This window comes from Denticeps clupeoides, chromosome 13, assembly GCF_900700375.1.
Source record: "Denticeps clupeoides chromosome 13, fDenClu1.1, whole genome shotgun sequence".
Taxonomy (NCBI): Eukaryota; Metazoa; Chordata; class Actinopteri; order Clupeiformes; family Denticipitidae; genus Denticeps; species Denticeps clupeoides.
This window is the reverse complement of record NC_041719.1, coordinates 16,207,922-16,225,274: the sequence shown is the minus strand read 5'-3', so window position 1 is coordinate 16,225,274 and position 17,353 is coordinate 16,207,922. Positions and strand designations below refer to the sequence as shown.

Sequence of the window (17,353 nt, the reverse complement as noted above, 5' to 3'; positions counted from 1 at the left end):
TATCAAATAATAATATGTTACTTCAGATAAAATACAATTCCCTCACAGTGTCCGCCGAGGAAAAATTAAATGTGATGAATGAGGCCCTAAAAAGTCTTAATTTTGCTTCCTTAAAACAGGATTCCATCATGGATTATTGGACTTAGAGTTAAGGAGACATTTCTCTGAGCCTCTTGAGTCTGGTCTCCTGGACTTGAGATGTAGGTTTCTTACACTGAAGATCAAAGATCAAAGTCCCACAATATGAAGGCACAGCCATTTACTTAATCCAGTGTAAGTAAAATTTGAGCCATCTGAGCAGTAACATTGACGTGTCTCTCCTGGTGCGTCCTGCATGTTTTTACAGAGTGACATCTAGTGACATGACGCTGGAATGACCACTGCAAGAAGGCGTTACCTGTCAATCACAGTCCAATCCACGGCCTTCAGACAGAGGTGTAATATTGTAATAATTATTCTCTTGGCCCATAGCTGAACAGGGTGGCATAAACTATTACACAGAATATGGGCTAAAAGAGCATATCCTGTGCAAAAGAAGAAGAACACAACACAACTCAACACACAGTCACATTCATGCAGGTATGAGCGGAGGAACGCATGGGAATAAATAACTTGCCATTCCGTTAAAAAACACAAAAATGATTTACAATGTACAGTCGGGAGGTGTATATGGTGCCAGGGGGAGTGGAGAAGGAGGAATAGGGTGTTATGAAGAAAAAATTATTAAAGGATGGCGATAGAACTGTCTTTTTTTGACAAGAGGGTAAGAGAAGATTTTTTTAAGTGCGTTGTATATTTAAATAATACACAAAACATTCTTTTTTGGTTATAAGAATCTAAGGAATGACGATATGCAGGACCGTTAAGAACATTGTGAATAAGAAAAAAAGAGACAAATCTAATGAACAAAAAAATTTTTTTAAGACTTTGAATTACCAGAATAAAAGGTTTTCAGCTTTTCAGCCCTTAAAAAAAACTATGAATCAACATTCATGAATATGAACTGTAACAGGCAGGTTCTAGATGGTCAAATAGTGCATACACCTCCAAAACTCAACTTTTACACATCAAAATTCGATCTGATGTACAGTACAGGCCATACGTTTGGACACACCTTCTCATTCAATGTGTTTTCTTTATTTTCATGACCATTTACGTTGGTAGATTCTCACTGAAGGCATCAAAACTATGAATGAACACATGTGGTGTTGTGTACTTAACAAAAAGTGGAGACCTGGCCTCCACAGTCACCTGGACCTGAACCCAATCCAGATGGTTTGGGGTGAGCTGGACCAACAAACACCTCTGGGAACTCCTTCAAGACTGTTGGAAAAGCATTTCAGGTGACGACCTCTTGAAGCTCATCTAGAGAATGCCAAGAGTGTACAAAGCAGTAATCAGAGCAAAGAAACTAAAATAAAAAACTCGTTTTCAGTTATTTCACCTTTTTTTGTTAAGTACGTAACTCCACATGTGTTCATTCATAGTTTTGATGCCTTCAGTGAGAATCGTAAATGGTCATGAAAATATAGAAAACACATTGAATGAGAAGGTGTCCAGACTTTTGGCCTGTACTGTATGAACAAACTACATTTACAGCCGGACCGCGGCGGAACGAACGATCAGATCAGGTCTTGAGGGGTCGGCTATAAATCACCCCGAAAGACGCGTCTTTATAACGCGTTGTTCCGAACGGACGCGGATTGGCTGACGGCGACGCTCCCCGCCTTCAGACGCCTCTTGTGTGTGTGTAAAGTGTGTGTGTGTAAGTGTGTGTAAAGTGTGTGTGTGTCGAGACGACTTTCGGTCGGACGTTGCCCGCTGGCAGGAAAAAAAAGAACCAACCGAACAAGAGATAAGAAAAGCGGAGCCCGACAGGTCGTCGTCTGCGGGGGGACAGATCACGGCAGGTCGGTACAAACCGCGGGGAAATGTACCAGGTCCGGCCCCTGCTTCCTCCTTCCCTCGTTTTTTTTTTTTTTTTTTTTTTTAAATAATTATTATTATCGCTACATAATCTCGTCGGAAGTATTATTATTTTTAATCCGGCGCTGTCTTCGGCCGTCGTTCCTCTGCACGTGTTCGCCTTCTCTCCTTCTTTCTTTTTCCCTCTTTCATTTTTCCTTCTTTCTTTTTCCCTTTTCTCGTTGGTAAGAGTTTGTGGCGGACCGGACTCCGTCGTCGCTCCTTTCTTTCCGAACTCGGTGTGCGTGTTTTGTGGGGTTTGTCGTGGGACAGACTTTGGTCTGACAGGCGCTCGTATTACCGCGACCTTCACCGCGACGTGCCGACAGAAGCCTTCAGTCCCGAGAACCGAGAACATCCACGCAGTGCCGCGGTCGCGGGTTCAAACCCCACTCGCTGTCCGTGGGCAAGGCGCTTCGGAATCGGGAAGAACTCGGGACTGTGGTGCCGGCCCCGAAATGAATACATCTGAATAGAGTGTAAAAAGTCAACTAAAACCAGAGTATGTCCCCCCCGGGGGGACTGTCCCTGTAAATATGTGATTTGTAAGTCGCTGTGGACATGTCACCTCGCCACCCGTCCAGCTCGGCCTCTGACCTTATCTTTCTGGTTTTATTTTTTTTAAAAAGATGCATAATGCTGTTTTTTCCGCGTGTTGTCTAGAGGTCTCTGAAGATGGCAGCCAACCAGCAGTCCAATTCGCTCGGCGCGGACTCGCCCGTGTCGGAGGAGCAACAGGTGAGCCGCGGCCCTCCGCCTGGAGCTGGGTCGGGATGGGCGCTGTACTAATCTGAACGTGTCCCTCTTCTGACCTCAGACTATTATGTCGCGTGTGGGCAACTTGCCCCTGGTGAGCTCCGCCTGTGGGGCGGTTTGCAACGCGTACAGCAGCACGAAGGACAGCGTGCCCCTGCTGAAGGGCGTGATGGACGCGGCAGAGAGTGGGATGTGCACGCTGGCCGCGGCCGCCTCCAACGGCTCCAAACCACTGCTGGACCGGCTGGAACCGCAAAGTGAGTGCGCAGAGCTGGCGCCGAGCGTGGCCCGCTGTGCAGGGGGCAGAGACGGGCACATGCGTTCCCTTTCCGTTGAAACATCAGCAGGGTTTCAGCACATCTCCATGGTGACCGTACCATGCTTAAAGTAAAAAAAAAAAAAAAAAAAAGAGGGAAGTGATCATCATTGTGATACGCAACAGCACACGGTGCACACAGTGAAATTTTGTCCTCTGCATTTAACCCATCACCCTTGGTGAGCAGTGGGCAGCCTTGACAGGCGCCCGGGGAGCAGTGTGTGGGGACGGTGCTTTGCTCAGTGGCACCTTGGCGGATCGGGATTCGAACCGGCTTCCTTAACCACCACTGCCCCTTAAATGCTGTGGTCCCAGTCATTAACATCTTCAGTTGAGTTTTTAATTCTCTCCATGAACTTGAATATTGTGAAAACATCCGTAGATTTAGTTACTTATGAATCTCCAGTTTGCCTAAATCCTATTACAAAAATGTCACTATAGACACTCATCAATGTCTATCATGTGGCGCTTAGCAACAGTGATCAATACTCGTCCCCCCTCTTGGATTAAATGAAGTCCAGTGGGCATTCGTTAACTGTGTAAGTCCTCTTTGTTGAAAAATGCTTGATTTTGTGCCCATTGCACCCTGTTTAAGCCGACCAAGCTCAAAGCTAATCTAAATTCGCTTCAAACCTCAAATTTGAGTCCTCAGGCCCAGATTTTTTTTTTAATGCCTGCTTACCAACTCTTTTAAGGCGTGAGCATGTCCTCATGCGAAATATATTTTTCAGTGATAGAGACTGAGTCTTTCATTTCGAAACCCCCCGTCTAAAGATAAGAAACGGGATTTGGAGACGCTGGTGTGGAAACCTGTTGAGGGGTGGCTACATGTCTTTATTTTTCATATATTTTTAACATTTTTTAACAGTTTGTTGTGCTGTCTTTGTATAAAAGTGAATTTCAACTTTTGTAATGGTCCTCTGCTGGTCCTTTTTACATTTTTTTGCTGTTTTAAAAAGATTAGCATGCTTAGATCAGATTATTCCTTCGTGGCACATGTTTTTTCTGGGCACGTGCCTGCTATAAATTCAAGAAAGTGACATTTTCCTATTTGGAAATTGATTTGGAATGAACGTTCATTTTGTTTCTCCAGTGTCTTGAGTGCTATGTTTTACAGGAAAATAAATCCTTTGATTTGACCGTATTTTGCCCCATTCATGTACTCCTTATTGTGGATGTAGTGAGTTCCTGTATGCGTCGCATTCAAGGACATATGACCGATGCTATGACCACATTTGATTGGGTACTGGATCAGAACTAGGGCTGCGTATTGGCAAGGATCTCACGATACATTACACGGGTCACAATATGATTATATCATGATATATTGTGATGCTGTACATATTGCAATAGTCTACAGTTCACTGAAAATGTAAAGCCAGAGCTGAAATATAAGATGCCGTGTACAATCTGTGTAGATCACATAACATTAAAAATTCAGCCAAAACAACATAACTCAGAACTGAATTTTGAACTCAATGTATATACAAAATTTATATTTTATGTCTGTATATTGCTGTATTGATACTTTCTAAGACCCCTAATCAATAGTCGACAAGTACAGGTGATCAGTTTCCTAAATCTGCTCCCACAATATAATTTCGTACTAATGAATTGTTCACTCGATGTGAAACTTCTCCCTAAAACTACAAAGTAACAATCTGAATATAATATTATGACCATGTTCATACAAATCCTTATAAACATAACATTTTCTCACCGCTCTTCGTTTTGCAGTTGCTGTTGTGAATGAATATGCCATGAAGGGACTGGATAAGGTGGAGCAAAACCTCCCGATTCTGCAGCAGCCTGCTGATAAGGTGAAGTCGCCTTCATTCGTGTTCCACTGATTTAAAGAGCGGCAGGAATGCCGTTGTACCGTTCAGGGATTGGCATCCACATTAGAACATGACGGTTGTTTTTCCATCCCCCATCTCCAGCTTGTGTCTGACACGGTTGGGAAGGTGTGCCAATCTGTGGCTGGGGCCAAGGAAGCTGTGATGGGGGCGGTAATGGGAGGCGTGGAGATGACCCGGGCTGCTGTGAGCGAGGGCATTAACACTGTGATGGGCACCCGCATGGGTCAGATGGTCAGCAGCGGGATGGGCCTGGCTCTGACCCATTCGGAGAACTGGGTGGACCAGCACTTGCCCCTCAGCGATAGAGAGCTGGGTGAGGGAACGTCCATTTACACTGTCCAAGTCTCCTTCACATTGACCTTCAAAATGGATCTGATCATGTTTGATAAGTCACGGAATTGAAGATTATGCACTTATTTAAGGTTAAGAAGGTGGAAGATTTCACCAGTGTTAAATGATTCTGAACTCCTAATAAACAATGATATCAGCACAGTGATTTGTGTGGTATTTTGCCCGTTCTGATGAGCGTCCTTACTCCGTCCACAGCTGCGCTTGCTGAACCGAATGAAGAAATGGTATCTGAGGTGGGCTCTAGCCCCAGCTACTTTGTCCGCCTGGGCAAACTGTCTGCCAAGGTCCGTGAGCGTGCTCTGGAGCAGTCCCTGGTAAAAGCCCGCATCGCCCGTGACACCACGCATGCAGCTGTGGCGCAGATCACGAGCACCTTCGACCTGCTGGAGAAGGCTCGGGGCACGCTGGCCTCCGCCAACAACCAACTGGGTGGCGCCCCAGAGCAGCTGCTGCAGCGCTGGAAAGAGTGGCAGCAAGACCAGCCCCGAGATGACCAGACAGGGGCAGAGTCTGAAGTGGACTCGACGAAAGACCATGGGGAGGTAGGGCGTATGCGTTTTTATTTATTTATTTATTTATTTCTCCATTGAAATGTATCATTTTTTTTTAATGATTTAGTACATTTTTATATTAATTTATTCAGCAGTTAGAGTGGCGGACTCTCTCGATGGTGCGTGGGTTGAGTGGCCAGTTGCGGGCAGCATGCTGTGGCGTGGTGTCGAGCGCTCAGGGACTTCCTGGGGCTGTGCAGGAGCAGCTGCTCAGCGCTCGCAAGGCTGCCGAAGACCTCCACTTCTCTCTGGGCAACACCAGCTCCCTTTCACCACTTATTCTGGATCATAGTCGCAAACAGCTAGCACAGGTATATAGCGATTTTTATTTCTTTATATTATGGCTGATTCTCTCGAATGTCTGAAATAAAGACAGGGGGTCTTTCCTGTTCCATAGGTGCGACAATCTCTGGATGGTGTAATGGAGTACCTTCTCAATAACACTCCTCTGAATTGGTTGGTGGGCCCTTTTGCCCCTCAGATCACTGAGAAAGGGGAGAGTGGAGACCACCTAGGCCCGCCAAGTCATGGCTGATGGTAGCATGTTTGCATACAGATGTACTAAAATCAATAAATTACATGATCTATTTTCTTGGAAGTGGGAATAAAATTGTGCACTTGCAATAAAATCAGTATTAAACCGTGTCTGAATACCATCAGCGTGAAGAGGCTTTGCAGACAATTTCATGTCAACAACTGTCAGAGCTGTATGTACCCTTTTAATTAAAAAAAAGTATTTAGTCCTGATCTGGGTTACCGAACGTTTCATGGAACAAATATAAGCAAGTGTCTGTCCTGGAATTTAAAAGTATGTATCAGTTCTACTGTTTAAAAATAAAAATCTGACCTAGCTACTTTGCCCACCCGGGGAAACTGTCTGCCAAGGTCTGTGAGCGTGCTCTGGGGCAGTCCCTGGTAAAAGCCCGCCTAGCCTGTGGTGCAGATCCCATGCACCTCTGAGCTGCTGGAGAAGGCTCGGGGCACGCTGGCCTCTGCCAACAACCAACTGGGTGGCGCCCCAGGGCAGCTGCTTACAGATGTGCAAGATCAATAAATGACACGGCCTATTGGGATGGTAGTAGCCTAGTGCCTATGAACCAGAAGACTACAGAGTCACAGGTTCAAATCCCACTTCCTACCATTGTGTCCCTGAGTTGCTCCATGGGGCATGGGACTGTCCTTGTAACTACTGAGTGTAAGTCGCTCTGGATAAGAGCATCTGATAAATGCCATAAATGTAAATGTATTTTCTTGGAAATAAAATGATCGTAAACCAACAACACAAGAACCTACAAAACTACAACTAAGCTCCTTTCCTGTATTTGTACACTGACGTGAAAGTCTTCCACAGCCCCGCGTTGCCAGTAAACGGAGTTGGGGCCGTGACGTCACGCCCGTTGTTCCGAATGACGGGAGCTCGCGCTGGTGGCGAGAAGGCCGCGCGCACGGAGGCTGGCTGCGGATTACCTGCGCTCGTCCGAGGCACCAAGGTCGCACGGCGCTCCCGGTCCCGTCGCCCGGCGTAGCAGGTAATCGCCGCCGAAGCGGGAGCGGAAGGTCGGGCGCGGACGGCGGCGGGGCGACCCGCTTTTTTTCCCTTGCTCGGCGTCCCAGCGCGAGCGGCTAGCGCGGCTAGGCTAACGCAGCGCACCGCTCCGCCGCCGTGTTTACACGCCAGCTAGCGGCCGAGGCTACGCAGGCTACACGGCGCCGCGTTTATTTCACAGCGCCGTTTAAACGTGGCCGCTTTTTGGGTTGTTTGGATATATCTACCCGAAGCCCGTGATATTTTCCGATCTGGCCAAGGAGGGGGGGGGGGGGGGGGTTGATGCGCCTCGCCTGACCCGCTCCGCAACCTCCGCGTCCGGCCGCAGGCGAGATCGATCGCCGGGGTGTCCTCGGACACGTCGGGACAGCGTCGAGTGACATCATGTTTTTTTTTCTCGCCTGTATTTCGGAATGGTCGTGCAGCGACGCGCCGTGTCCGGAAATAGCTGCTAACAAGCTAATGTATCGGCGAGCATCGGAACGCCGCGGTCCTTTGTTTGCAGCAGCGGGGTCTCTGTGGCGTTCCGTCTACTCGTGGTTATTATCAGTAGTGGCCTTGTCCCTTCTTGCGGGGTGTCACTTTAAACGGGTCCTTGTTAGGTGCGAGATCCGGAGCTTGCCGGCCTCGCCACGCATGCTGTCGGTCGGTGATAACTTTCTTTATCTTCAGTCAGCGTTCCTCATATATGTGTGTGTGTGTGTGTCTCTATGTATATGTATGTATTCGCTTGGTAGGTCAGGCCGAACGCTTCATACAGTTCCTCTGTGTGGAAAGTTGGGACTTGTTCGGATGTTTATCCGCCATTAAAAGCATCAGAACCGTAAAGGAACAAAGAACACAACTCCATGTCACACCTTTATTCTACGCTGCCTTTTTGTGTGTGTGTGTGTGTGTGTATGTTTGCAGGTTCTTTCCAGAGCGCTAAGTCATTGTTCTGATGTACTGGACGTTTGGTACAATAGACCCAGACTGTTCACCCTGGACTAGAGTAAAAGCAAAGTTTGCTTTCAGCGGTGACCCCTGAAACCTTCTTCGCGGGCGATTCGAATGTCGGGGGGGGCGATGCCAAACTCTTTTAGCAAATTGTTGTGAGGCAGTAGCTATTAGTCTGTCTTTAACTATTCAACTTCATTTCCAGGACGGTCCTCTCCCACCCCCCTTGCCCCTTTTGTCAGAGAGAATGGCTCAGGAGACCAATCAGACGCAAGTGCCAATGCTTTGCACCATGGGCTGCGGTTTCTATGGTAATCCCCGCACCAACGGCATGTGCTCGGTCTGCTACAAGGAACACCTGCAGAGACAACAGGGAGGGGGGCGTGCCAGCCCCCCAGGTGAGAAAGGTAGGAAGATGGGCGAGGGATCCAAAAGGGTGGTGGGGCTGCTAAAGGGGGTTGGAGAACAAGGTAGTGGTGGCTTTCTCATTCAGGTGTGAACCCAGAGGTTCTAGCTAAGCTCTGTGTGCTGATACTTGTCTCTTTTGGTCAGCTGCTACATCCCCAGTGGGTTCTCCAGGAGCCTCCAGTGTGTCTGTGGAGAGTGTTCCTGCATCCAACACAGAAGGGCCTGTCCAGCCTGAAGAAAGAACCTCTAGGTAACAATTGTTCTGTTTTTTTTTTTTTTTTTTTTTTTTTTTTTTTTTTGCTGTTTCATTGCATCAACTCAACTAAACTTAATGGTTTACACCAACATTTCATTGAGAGTGGCACGGTAATACACTGCAGGATTGGTCTGCATCATCGCTGTACATGGTGAAGCCTGAACCTGGCATGTCTGGGGCTAGGTGGCTCGGTTGAGCAAGAAGACCTTCAATGACTGTGGTGAATTTGTGAGGTTCCTCATCTGCGTTAGTCAAGACCTACAAAGAGTTGTCCAAGGAAGGAAAACCAGTGTGTCCCTGACAGGGTTGTAGGTGGCCAGGGCTGATTGGTGTATGTGAGGATCCAGTAGTGAAGCCAAAATAGCTGAAAAAGTTCATACTGGTATTAATAGAAAGGAACCGCAGTGCATTGCAATTTGTTGCATGTGGTCCTGCGTAGCCTCTGACCTGTGCCTGCTACTAAAAGCATCTTCTGTGCATCAGAGCTGCATGGCCTGGTCTGATGAATCGTGTCTTCTTTTACACCATGTGGATGGTCGTGTGTGTTTCTCACTGGGGAAGACAAGGCACCTCTGTCCAGTATGGGAAGAAGCAAGTTGGCGAGGCAGTGTCATGCTCTTCACCATGTTCTCCAAATTCTCCAGATCTCTATCCAAATCGAGTATCTGTGGGGTGTTGGGAGAAAGTAAACTGATGCCAAGTGGAGTCCATTCCTCAACTGGTCAGGGTTTTTGGTGGAAAGAGAAGAATTGTAGGCAGATTGTAGGCAGTCGATCAAAATGTTATGGCTGGTAGCTGTAGATTAATGATCAGTTGTATTGACAGGTAACAAACCACACTTATTGCTTGAGTATTCTACAAATTATTCAGTTTCACTGGCAAATATAATGTTATCCATAATTTAACAATAAAACTGTGTAAGGCACATTTATTATAAGATGCTCTAGAAAGGAGGATATAACATCATTTTCAGAGGTTTCACAGTATGTAGGAAACAGTAAATGACTGGTATAATGTAGACCAGGATTTTTAAAACATTGCTTTATTTAAATGGCCACCATATCTTTGATACAGTGCATCATGTCTCCATTATTCCAAAACTGATTAAATTCTGTTTTTTTTTTTTTTTTTTTTTTCTTCTCGTAATTGTACACACAACACCCCTTAATGACAACTGAGAAAGCACATGTACATAAGTATTCCTCAAAGTTGAGCTCGGATTCATCCGGTTTCCCCCTGATCATCCTTGATGCAGCTTAAATGGAGTCCACCTGTGGAGAGAAAGCACTGAGAGAGCACACAAACCAAGCATAAAGTCGAAGGAATTGTCTGTAGACCTCTGAGACAGGATTGTCTAGAGGTAAAAATCTGGGCAAGGTTACAGAAAAATTTCTGCTGCTTTGAAGGTCCCAATGAGCACAGTGGCCTCCATCATCCTAAAGTGGAAGTTCCAAACCACCGGGACCCTTCCTAGAGCTGGCCGTCCACCTTAACTGTAGGGCCTTCGTCAGGGAGGTGAGAACCTGATGGTCAGAGGGAAAAGCATGACAGGCGCCTAGGTAGCAGTGTGTGGGCACAGTGCTTTGCTCAGTGGCACCCGAGCTTGGGATTCGAACTGGCAACCTTCCGACTACAGATTCGCTTCCTTACCAGCTAGGTCACCACTGCCCCCATGTTGGTGGCAGCATCATGCTCTGGGGATGTTTTTCATCTGGGAGACTAGTCAGGATAGAGGGAATGATGACTGCAGCAACGTACAGAGACATCCTGCATGAAAACCTGCTCCAGAGCACTCTTGACAAGCCCACAGCCAAGATATCAAAGGAGTGGCTTCAGGACAACTCTGTGAATGGCCTTGAGTGGCCCAGCCAGAGTACAGACTTGAATCCGATTGAACATCTCTGGAGAGATTTTAAAATGTCTGCATACCGATGCTTCCCATCCATCCTGATGGAGCTTCAGAGGTGCTGCAAAGAGGAATGGGTGAAACTGGCCGTGGATAGGTGCACCAAGCTCGTGGCATCATATTCAAAAAGACCAGAGTCTGTAATTGCTGCCAAAGAGGCATCGAGTAGTAATGAGCGTATGTACATGTGGTTTCTCGTTTATTTATTTATTTATTTATTATTAATACATTTTCACATTGTCATTATGGGGGTGTTGGAGTAAAAGATGCATTTAATTAATTTTGGAATAAGGCTTTAACGTAACAACAACCACAACAAAAAAAGTGATGCATGAAATGTCACTGCATCTGTAATTTCTTCCCACCAGGATCCCTGTCATCCCTGTCTATGCTGCTTGAAAAAGACGCTGCTGCCATTGGCCGCTAGTGTCTGTCGGGCTGGGTTCACACAGACACATTAAAGGCGTTTTCATTCACTGAATTGTGGGGCCATTACTCTTGTTGCTTGCGGCAGAAAGTTAAGTTTTCACTTTTCATGGGTGGAGCAAGCGCTAGCCAATGAAATCTGTTTATAGAAGTTACCCATCACAAGCTCCAGCTGATCGGTCTTGAAGTTTAAGTTGAGCTTTATTGTCATTTCAGCTATATACGTGTATATACGTGTTAGTGAAGCGAAATGACGTTTCTCCGGAACCTGGTGCCACGTGTAACATTTGACAAAGTTAACTACTGAACCAACTACTGGATCAGTCCTTAGTAATCTCAAGACTGGACTACTGTAACTCCCTTCTAGCTGGTCTACCACTATGTACCATCTGACCTCTACAACTACTGCAAAATGCAGCTGCACGACTGATCTTCAACCTTCCCAAACTCCCCCAAACCGCCCCTGTGCTACGTTCCCTCCACTGGCTCCCAGTAGCTGCACGCATCAGGTTCAAAATACTGATGCTGGCCTACAAAGCCAAACATGGAGTAGCACCATCCTACCTCACAGCCCTTATTACACCCCGCACTGCACCTCGTATACTCTGAGCCTCCAGTACTGCTCACCTGGTCCCTCCATCTCTGAAGGTAAAAGGAAAACATTCATCTAGACTCTTCTCCATCTTGGCCCCTCGGTGGTGGAATGAACTTCCCCTCGAGGTCAGAACAGCTCAGTCACTGACTACCTTCAAACGACAGCTCAAGACCTTCCTCTTTAAAGAATATTTAGATTAAATTGTAATTTTCTTGTTGTCGAACTTGTGTACAGAATCTACAGAGTGAATAAAAAGATTGTATTCATAGTTGGGGTCCTAGTGAACCGGAATTGATCTCTTCATCGATGGTAACTTGAAAGCACGTTGTAAGTCGCTCTGGATAAGGGCGTCTGCCAAATGCCGTAAATGTACATACTGACATAAAGTGCACGTGTGCGACACGGACAAACTGGGCTACACAACATGCAAACGGGGGACACAGGCAGCGCAAGAGTAACATTTAACAAAAAACATGCAGACAACAACGAGACAGACAAACTAGTGAAATGAATAATAAATGTGGATTGAAACAAGGATTGGTCACCACTCCGCTCCTCAAACCCCGGCTGATTGGTGAGGCTACGGAGATTCCTATGCAGGTCCAAACCACTTCCAAATGACTGGCAGATCTGGCGACAAGTTTGTCACCTAACATGTGCGCTGCTGGTCTCAGAAGGGGCGGGGCAATATAGCAGAGAGCGGTCCGCTGTGTGGTAACATTGTGAAGTCATTTAAACTCTTTCAAACGTGCATAAGATGACCCGAATCGACGGTTTTCAGCATTGATTGACATTAATTAATCGCCCAGCTCTAGACGCTACGTGCACTTCTGGTGTGCAGGTTGTCTGATCATGGCCCGGTATTTTGTCATATTACAGTTCTCCCAGTCCGGTTACCCAGCAGATGACTGCAATGAGTATCTCCCAGGAAACTGGTGCCACTGATTCGGACCGGGCAGACGCTGAGGAGGAAGAAGAGGAGGGCTCATCCAAATCACCAGGTAAGAAGTGTGTCTTGTATCTTTTCTTAATATTTTTCCCAGATTTGAGTCTCGCTGAGGAAATCGTTGGCATGTAGGTTGTTCTAAAGCATTTTTCACAATTGATTTACTATGCGAGCAACAAGGATGACAAATGGACACCGTTTAATTGGTGGTGATGCTCGATGCTCAGCGATCTTGTTCTTCTCTTACAGCACCCATAGGAGAGGCAGCACAGGCATCCTCTGATGGAGATCAGACTCCTGACAAAAACAAGAAGAAGAATCGATGTTTCACTTGTCGGAAAAAAGTGGGGCTCACTGGTACGCATGTTTTTCCTGCTGCTCCAGTGGGACAATTTACTCTGATCTTCCTTCAGTGATCAGTGTGATCTGAAAGCTGGTTGTTATTATTATTAGATATTATTATTGTTATTTATTAGAATGGAAAATGAACAGTCTCCAACTCTGTGCCTTCTACGAATGTTTGATGTGAAGGCAGTGGGCTGCCGAGTTTCCGGCCGCATACTGCAAGGCAGTGGTGCATTTCACAGGGCAGTGCAGGCGCTCACTCCTCACATCACCCTGCCCATACGGTGTCTGCACTCGGGCAGCCATTCAGCCTTTCGTTTTCAGACTTCGTTTGATAATCCGGTTGAACTAAGGTGTTTAGTTAGTGAGAAAGTGATCTAGTCATGCAGGCATTGGGATGGCTTCAACTCACAGTTGAAATATTGTAAGAGGAGGTTTGTTTTATTAATTTTTCGTTAACTGACCCACAACCATATAATCTTCACTGTTTTCCATATTTCCAAGGCTTTGACTGTCGTTGTGGCAACCTGTTCTGCGCCATCCACCGCTACTCGGACAAGCACGACTGTCCCTACGATTACAGAGGTGCTGCTGCTGTACGCATCCGCAAGGAGAACCCTATCGTGGTGGCTGAAAAAATCCAAAAATTATGAGGACATCAAAAGAAAGCGCGTTTGACCTGAAGTTTGAAACCAGTGGTGGCACAAAGTAGTACCTGATAAAATGGCTTCATTTACTCATGGTAGGATAAAGTGGGTGGGCTTCGCAGTATTACAGCCCGTTTCCAGCCCTTCCCTTCGTACGTACCTCCCTTTCTCTCTCAGAGTGAAAGTGCGCCTGTGCTAGTGTGTGAGCGAATTATAAGTGTGTGTGATGCTTTAACCTGAGAGTTAGGGAGAGTACAGAAGGGGTGTGTGGACATTAGTCTGCTCTGGGGAAGTAGGACATTTTAGTTTTTACCCTTATAATATTTTATTTGGGGGGGTGGGGGTCATTTGGTTGATACGCTGTCTCAGTGGACAAGAGTGTGTGTTTTTAATTTTTTTTTATTATATATTCCCTCAGCAGTAGTCTTGGGAGTTGTGATCCATACACGGACAGAGACTTGGTTTTGGGATTTGAAACATCAGCACTAAGGGTGGACTCGGTGCTTTGGGAGTTGCTGTGTTGGAGCACAATTTTTACGGTGCTCCTACAATATAGCAAATCACTCCCAGATTAGTCCATATCCAGTCACTGTCACATCAGACCCCTTTTTAGTTCACGTTTACTTCATCATTATTCAGTGAATTACTCATGACATGTCAAAATCCCAGCTTGTGCATTTACAGGAAATGTTTCTCTTTGATATACTGACTTATCGTTACTAATGTTGGGTGCATGAACTGTTGTTGGCGGGGTGGGTTGGGGGTGTTGTGTTGAGAGAACCTTGACATAAATGAATGAATGAATGAATGATACTTTTTTCCCTCCTCCTTTTCTGTTTTAATGAGCGTATGACATCAGAAGATCTATATTAATATATTGTAGTTAGCTTGAGTTGTGTGATTGCGTTCTATTTATTTTATTATTTTTTTTAGCATTTGGTTGGTTATTACTGGAGGATTGGCATCGTGTGTCGGGGAAAAACTAAATCTGTACTGAAACATTTATATATTAAAACATTTTCATCTATGTATACTTTTGGAAAATAATAGCAATTATGTGATTTTATGAATCCTTTTAATATCTTGAGTGCAGTTAGAGAAATTAACTCTTTAGTCAAAGCACAACTAACAAAATCTATAACCGTGAATGCAAAATTAAGGCTGTCAGATCAATATATAGAGCTCAACAGGTTTTTTTTTTTTTTTTTTTTTTTTTTTTTTTTTTTTTTTTTTTAAACTGCACATATAAACTGCATGAGTTATGACATGATTCCTAATTTAAAAGGCAACTACAGAGGCATGGAGCTTCGATACAAATGACTTCATCTCCATGTTTGATTTCCACCAGCAGACCAGTGAATGAACCGATGAAGTCTCATTTTTTTTTTTTTTTTTTTTTTAAATAAAAAACAATAAAAGGCGAATGTGTAACAACTGTACAGTGTTCCATGCTTAGCCTGGTCCTCAAGGAAGGAGCACCTTCTCCCAAGTAGTGTACAAGTTGCATGTCTGCACAAGGCCAGCAGAATGAGCAGGAATATCAGGATTACAGTACCGTGCTTGCAATTTGCATGGAGCTGACATGTACAGTCCATTTAATGGGACTCTGTTGTGCTTTCAGATGTAAATACCATATGGCTACTATCTAGTGTACAGTAATGTAGAATGTTGCAAGGTATTCCATAGGGGCTGGAAGATTTAAAAAAAAATATTTATGCGTCTTCAGTGTTTGTCGGTTGTCTAAGGAAGGGGCGAAATGCAGCGGTGCTGTCTTGTGGATTTTTTTTTTTTTTTTTTTTAAAGACTCAATGCCTGTACCCTGGAGAAAAGAATCTGTTTTGTCAAAGGGCTGAATTAATCTGGGGGATTGGGGGTAAGGGTATGTTTGTCCTTGATGTTTTCACACAAAATGACTTCACAGTGGTCCCGATGTTCACATTTTCAATGACCAATCTAGGCATAAAAGGGCCTTTTGCTGTTCATATCACGTAAAAAAAAAAAAAAAATCTGACTCAGAATTGATTTGGATGTGGCTACCAAATTTGACATGGTTTTTAGAATGTAATTAATTCAGTCACCAAATGACCTTCTATGCCTAAAACAGAACTCTACCATGACTTAATTCAGGAACATCTGTTGTTGGGGTGTTATCCGCCTTTGCATTGCCAGTTAGAGAAGGACTTAGGAGAGGACAGGTCTAAGTGGTTCAGGCTTGGCAGGAAAGTGTCATGGTTGTCCTCCACAGCTTTGATCCAGACACGTGTCTCTAATGAGGAATTTAGTTTTTTTTTTTTTTTTATCGTTCCTATCCACTCTCTTGACCTCTAGTTAACAGCTAGTGGCATATGAAGGAAAATTAGCTTCTTTGTTTTTTGTTAAATATGAATACTGGAATTTTTTTGTGACTTCTGCGGCTCTGGTTGCTGAATGTTGACAGATTGATGAACGTGGCCCATTTTGTTAACAGAATAGTGCCAACCCAAGCTTTTGTTTTGAGTGCCCGCGTGTGAGGTCGTGAATGGACCTCTGGGGAAACACTACTTCTTTAGAGGTTGTGTAATGTGAATGTAGCTGATAGGGCTGTCGAGGTTTCGATAATTTGTCTGTTTAACTAAAGCGCATGGAGCCCTTGTTTTGGTTGGGGGATGATTTCTAATCACTCAATTTTGTGGCCTTCTGTTCTTCTGGGTCAATGTACAATATGGCAATAATTTAGCCCCATCACTGTATCTTGTCCATTGCAGGCAGTTTCATCTAATTAAATCTGGTTTTTATTTATAAAATGTTTTTCAGCCATAATCATTGTAATACAGTTGAACGGAATGCTATCTTGGCACGTTACGTCATGCTCACGGTAGCTTATATGCATTTAACTAACCAGTGACTGAAGCATCACCTAGAACATAGCTGGTCATTGTCCAGATTGTAACTGAGGTATTTGACCAATGCCTGATGGGCAACACACATCAAAACTGTTTGACCGATTGTAACTGAGCTCCGGTGCAGGATCAGTCCAGCAGGATTCTGAACACCCAACGCGTTCAGTTCCTTTGACACACCAGTTCCCCAGAGACACCACCAGATATCTTTTTGTTCTTTTCAAAATTAGGATTGTATGATGTGTAAGAGTACGTATAAAACAATAAAATTGCAAAAGTTTATTTTAAATTTAACTGTGTTTTTGTTTGGTTTCTTGACCATTTCAATAAATGAACGAAGTATTTGCAATTATTTAACAATGAAGTTGCAATTATTATCAAGATAAAAGGCAGCAAATGCATGTCACTTTGAAGATTGCCGTCATATCTGCAGCCTCGCCGAGCGTCAGAAACAGGTCTGATTTCCCCACCCAGTCCACACCCTCTGGTTCTGATGGTTCATGCACATAATTCCAGCTAAACCAGAACGTCTGAAGAGGAATCCACACCCATCTCCATGGGTGGAAGAAAACACACTACTGCCTAGTTGTGGAGTTGGGATCATCATCCTCCCCGGTTCTGGAGCCTCCAGTGGAATGCCAGCGCCCTTATTTTAAATATTTGAC

General features: G+C 45.0%; 2 protein-coding genes across 2 annotated transcripts; both read left to right on the top strand.

The window, feature by feature from the left end:
* Positions 1 to 1,732: 1,732 nt before the first annotated feature.
* On the top strand, positions 1,733 to 7,075 carry plin3 (perilipin 3). Its single transcript, XM_029001227.1, has 8 exons — positions 1,733 to 1,910; positions 2,629 to 2,703; positions 2,783 to 2,978; positions 4,775 to 4,857; positions 4,978 to 5,209; positions 5,443 to 5,789; positions 5,891 to 6,109; positions 6,196 to 7,075. The coding sequence occupies exons 2-8, from the start codon at positions 2,641 to 2,643 to the stop codon at positions 6,331 to 6,333; spliced, it is 1,278 nt and encodes a 425-aa protein (XP_028857060.1). The 5' UTR covers positions 1,733 to 1,910; positions 2,629 to 2,640; the 3' UTR covers positions 6,334 to 7,075.
* Positions 7,076 to 7,180: 105 nt separating this feature from the next.
* Positions 7,181 to 16,982, top strand: LOC114802375 (AN1-type zinc finger protein 5). Its single transcript, XM_029001228.1, has 6 exons — positions 7,181 to 7,327; positions 8,486 to 8,687; positions 8,833 to 8,938; positions 12,751 to 12,872; positions 13,067 to 13,174; positions 13,667 to 16,982. The coding sequence occupies exons 2-6, from the start codon at positions 8,528 to 8,530 to the stop codon at positions 13,813 to 13,815; spliced, it is 645 nt and encodes a 214-aa protein (XP_028857061.1). The 5' UTR covers positions 7,181 to 7,327; positions 8,486 to 8,527; the 3' UTR covers positions 13,816 to 16,982.
* Positions 16,983 to 17,353: the final 371 nt, after the last annotated feature.

Bases quoted from the DNA above. Each gene is read 5' to 3' on its own strand.
- plin3 (XM_029001227.1), top strand. From the start codon at position 2,641: ATGGCAGCCAACCAGCAGTCCAATTCGCTCGGCGCGGACTCGCCCGTG. The intron at 2,704-2,782 runs GTGAGCCGCGGC...TTCTGACCTCAG, and splicing joins CCGTGTCGGAGGAGCAACAG to ACTATTATGTCGCGTGTGGG. The intron at 6,110-6,195 runs GTATATAGCGAT...CCTGTTCCATAG, and splicing joins GTCGCAAACAGCTAGCACAG to GTGCGACAATCTCTGGATGG.
- LOC114802375 (XM_029001228.1), top strand. From the start codon at position 8,528: ATGGCTCAGGAGACCAATCAGACGCAAGTGCCAATGCTTTGCACCATG. The intron at 8,688-8,832 runs GTAGGAAGATGG...TCTTTTGGTCAG, and splicing joins CAGCCCCCCAGGTGAGAAAG to CTGCTACATCCCCAGTGGGT. The intron at 12,873-13,066 runs GTAAGAAGTGTG...CTTCTCTTACAG, and splicing joins GGGCTCATCCAAATCACCAG to CACCCATAGGAGAGGCAGCA.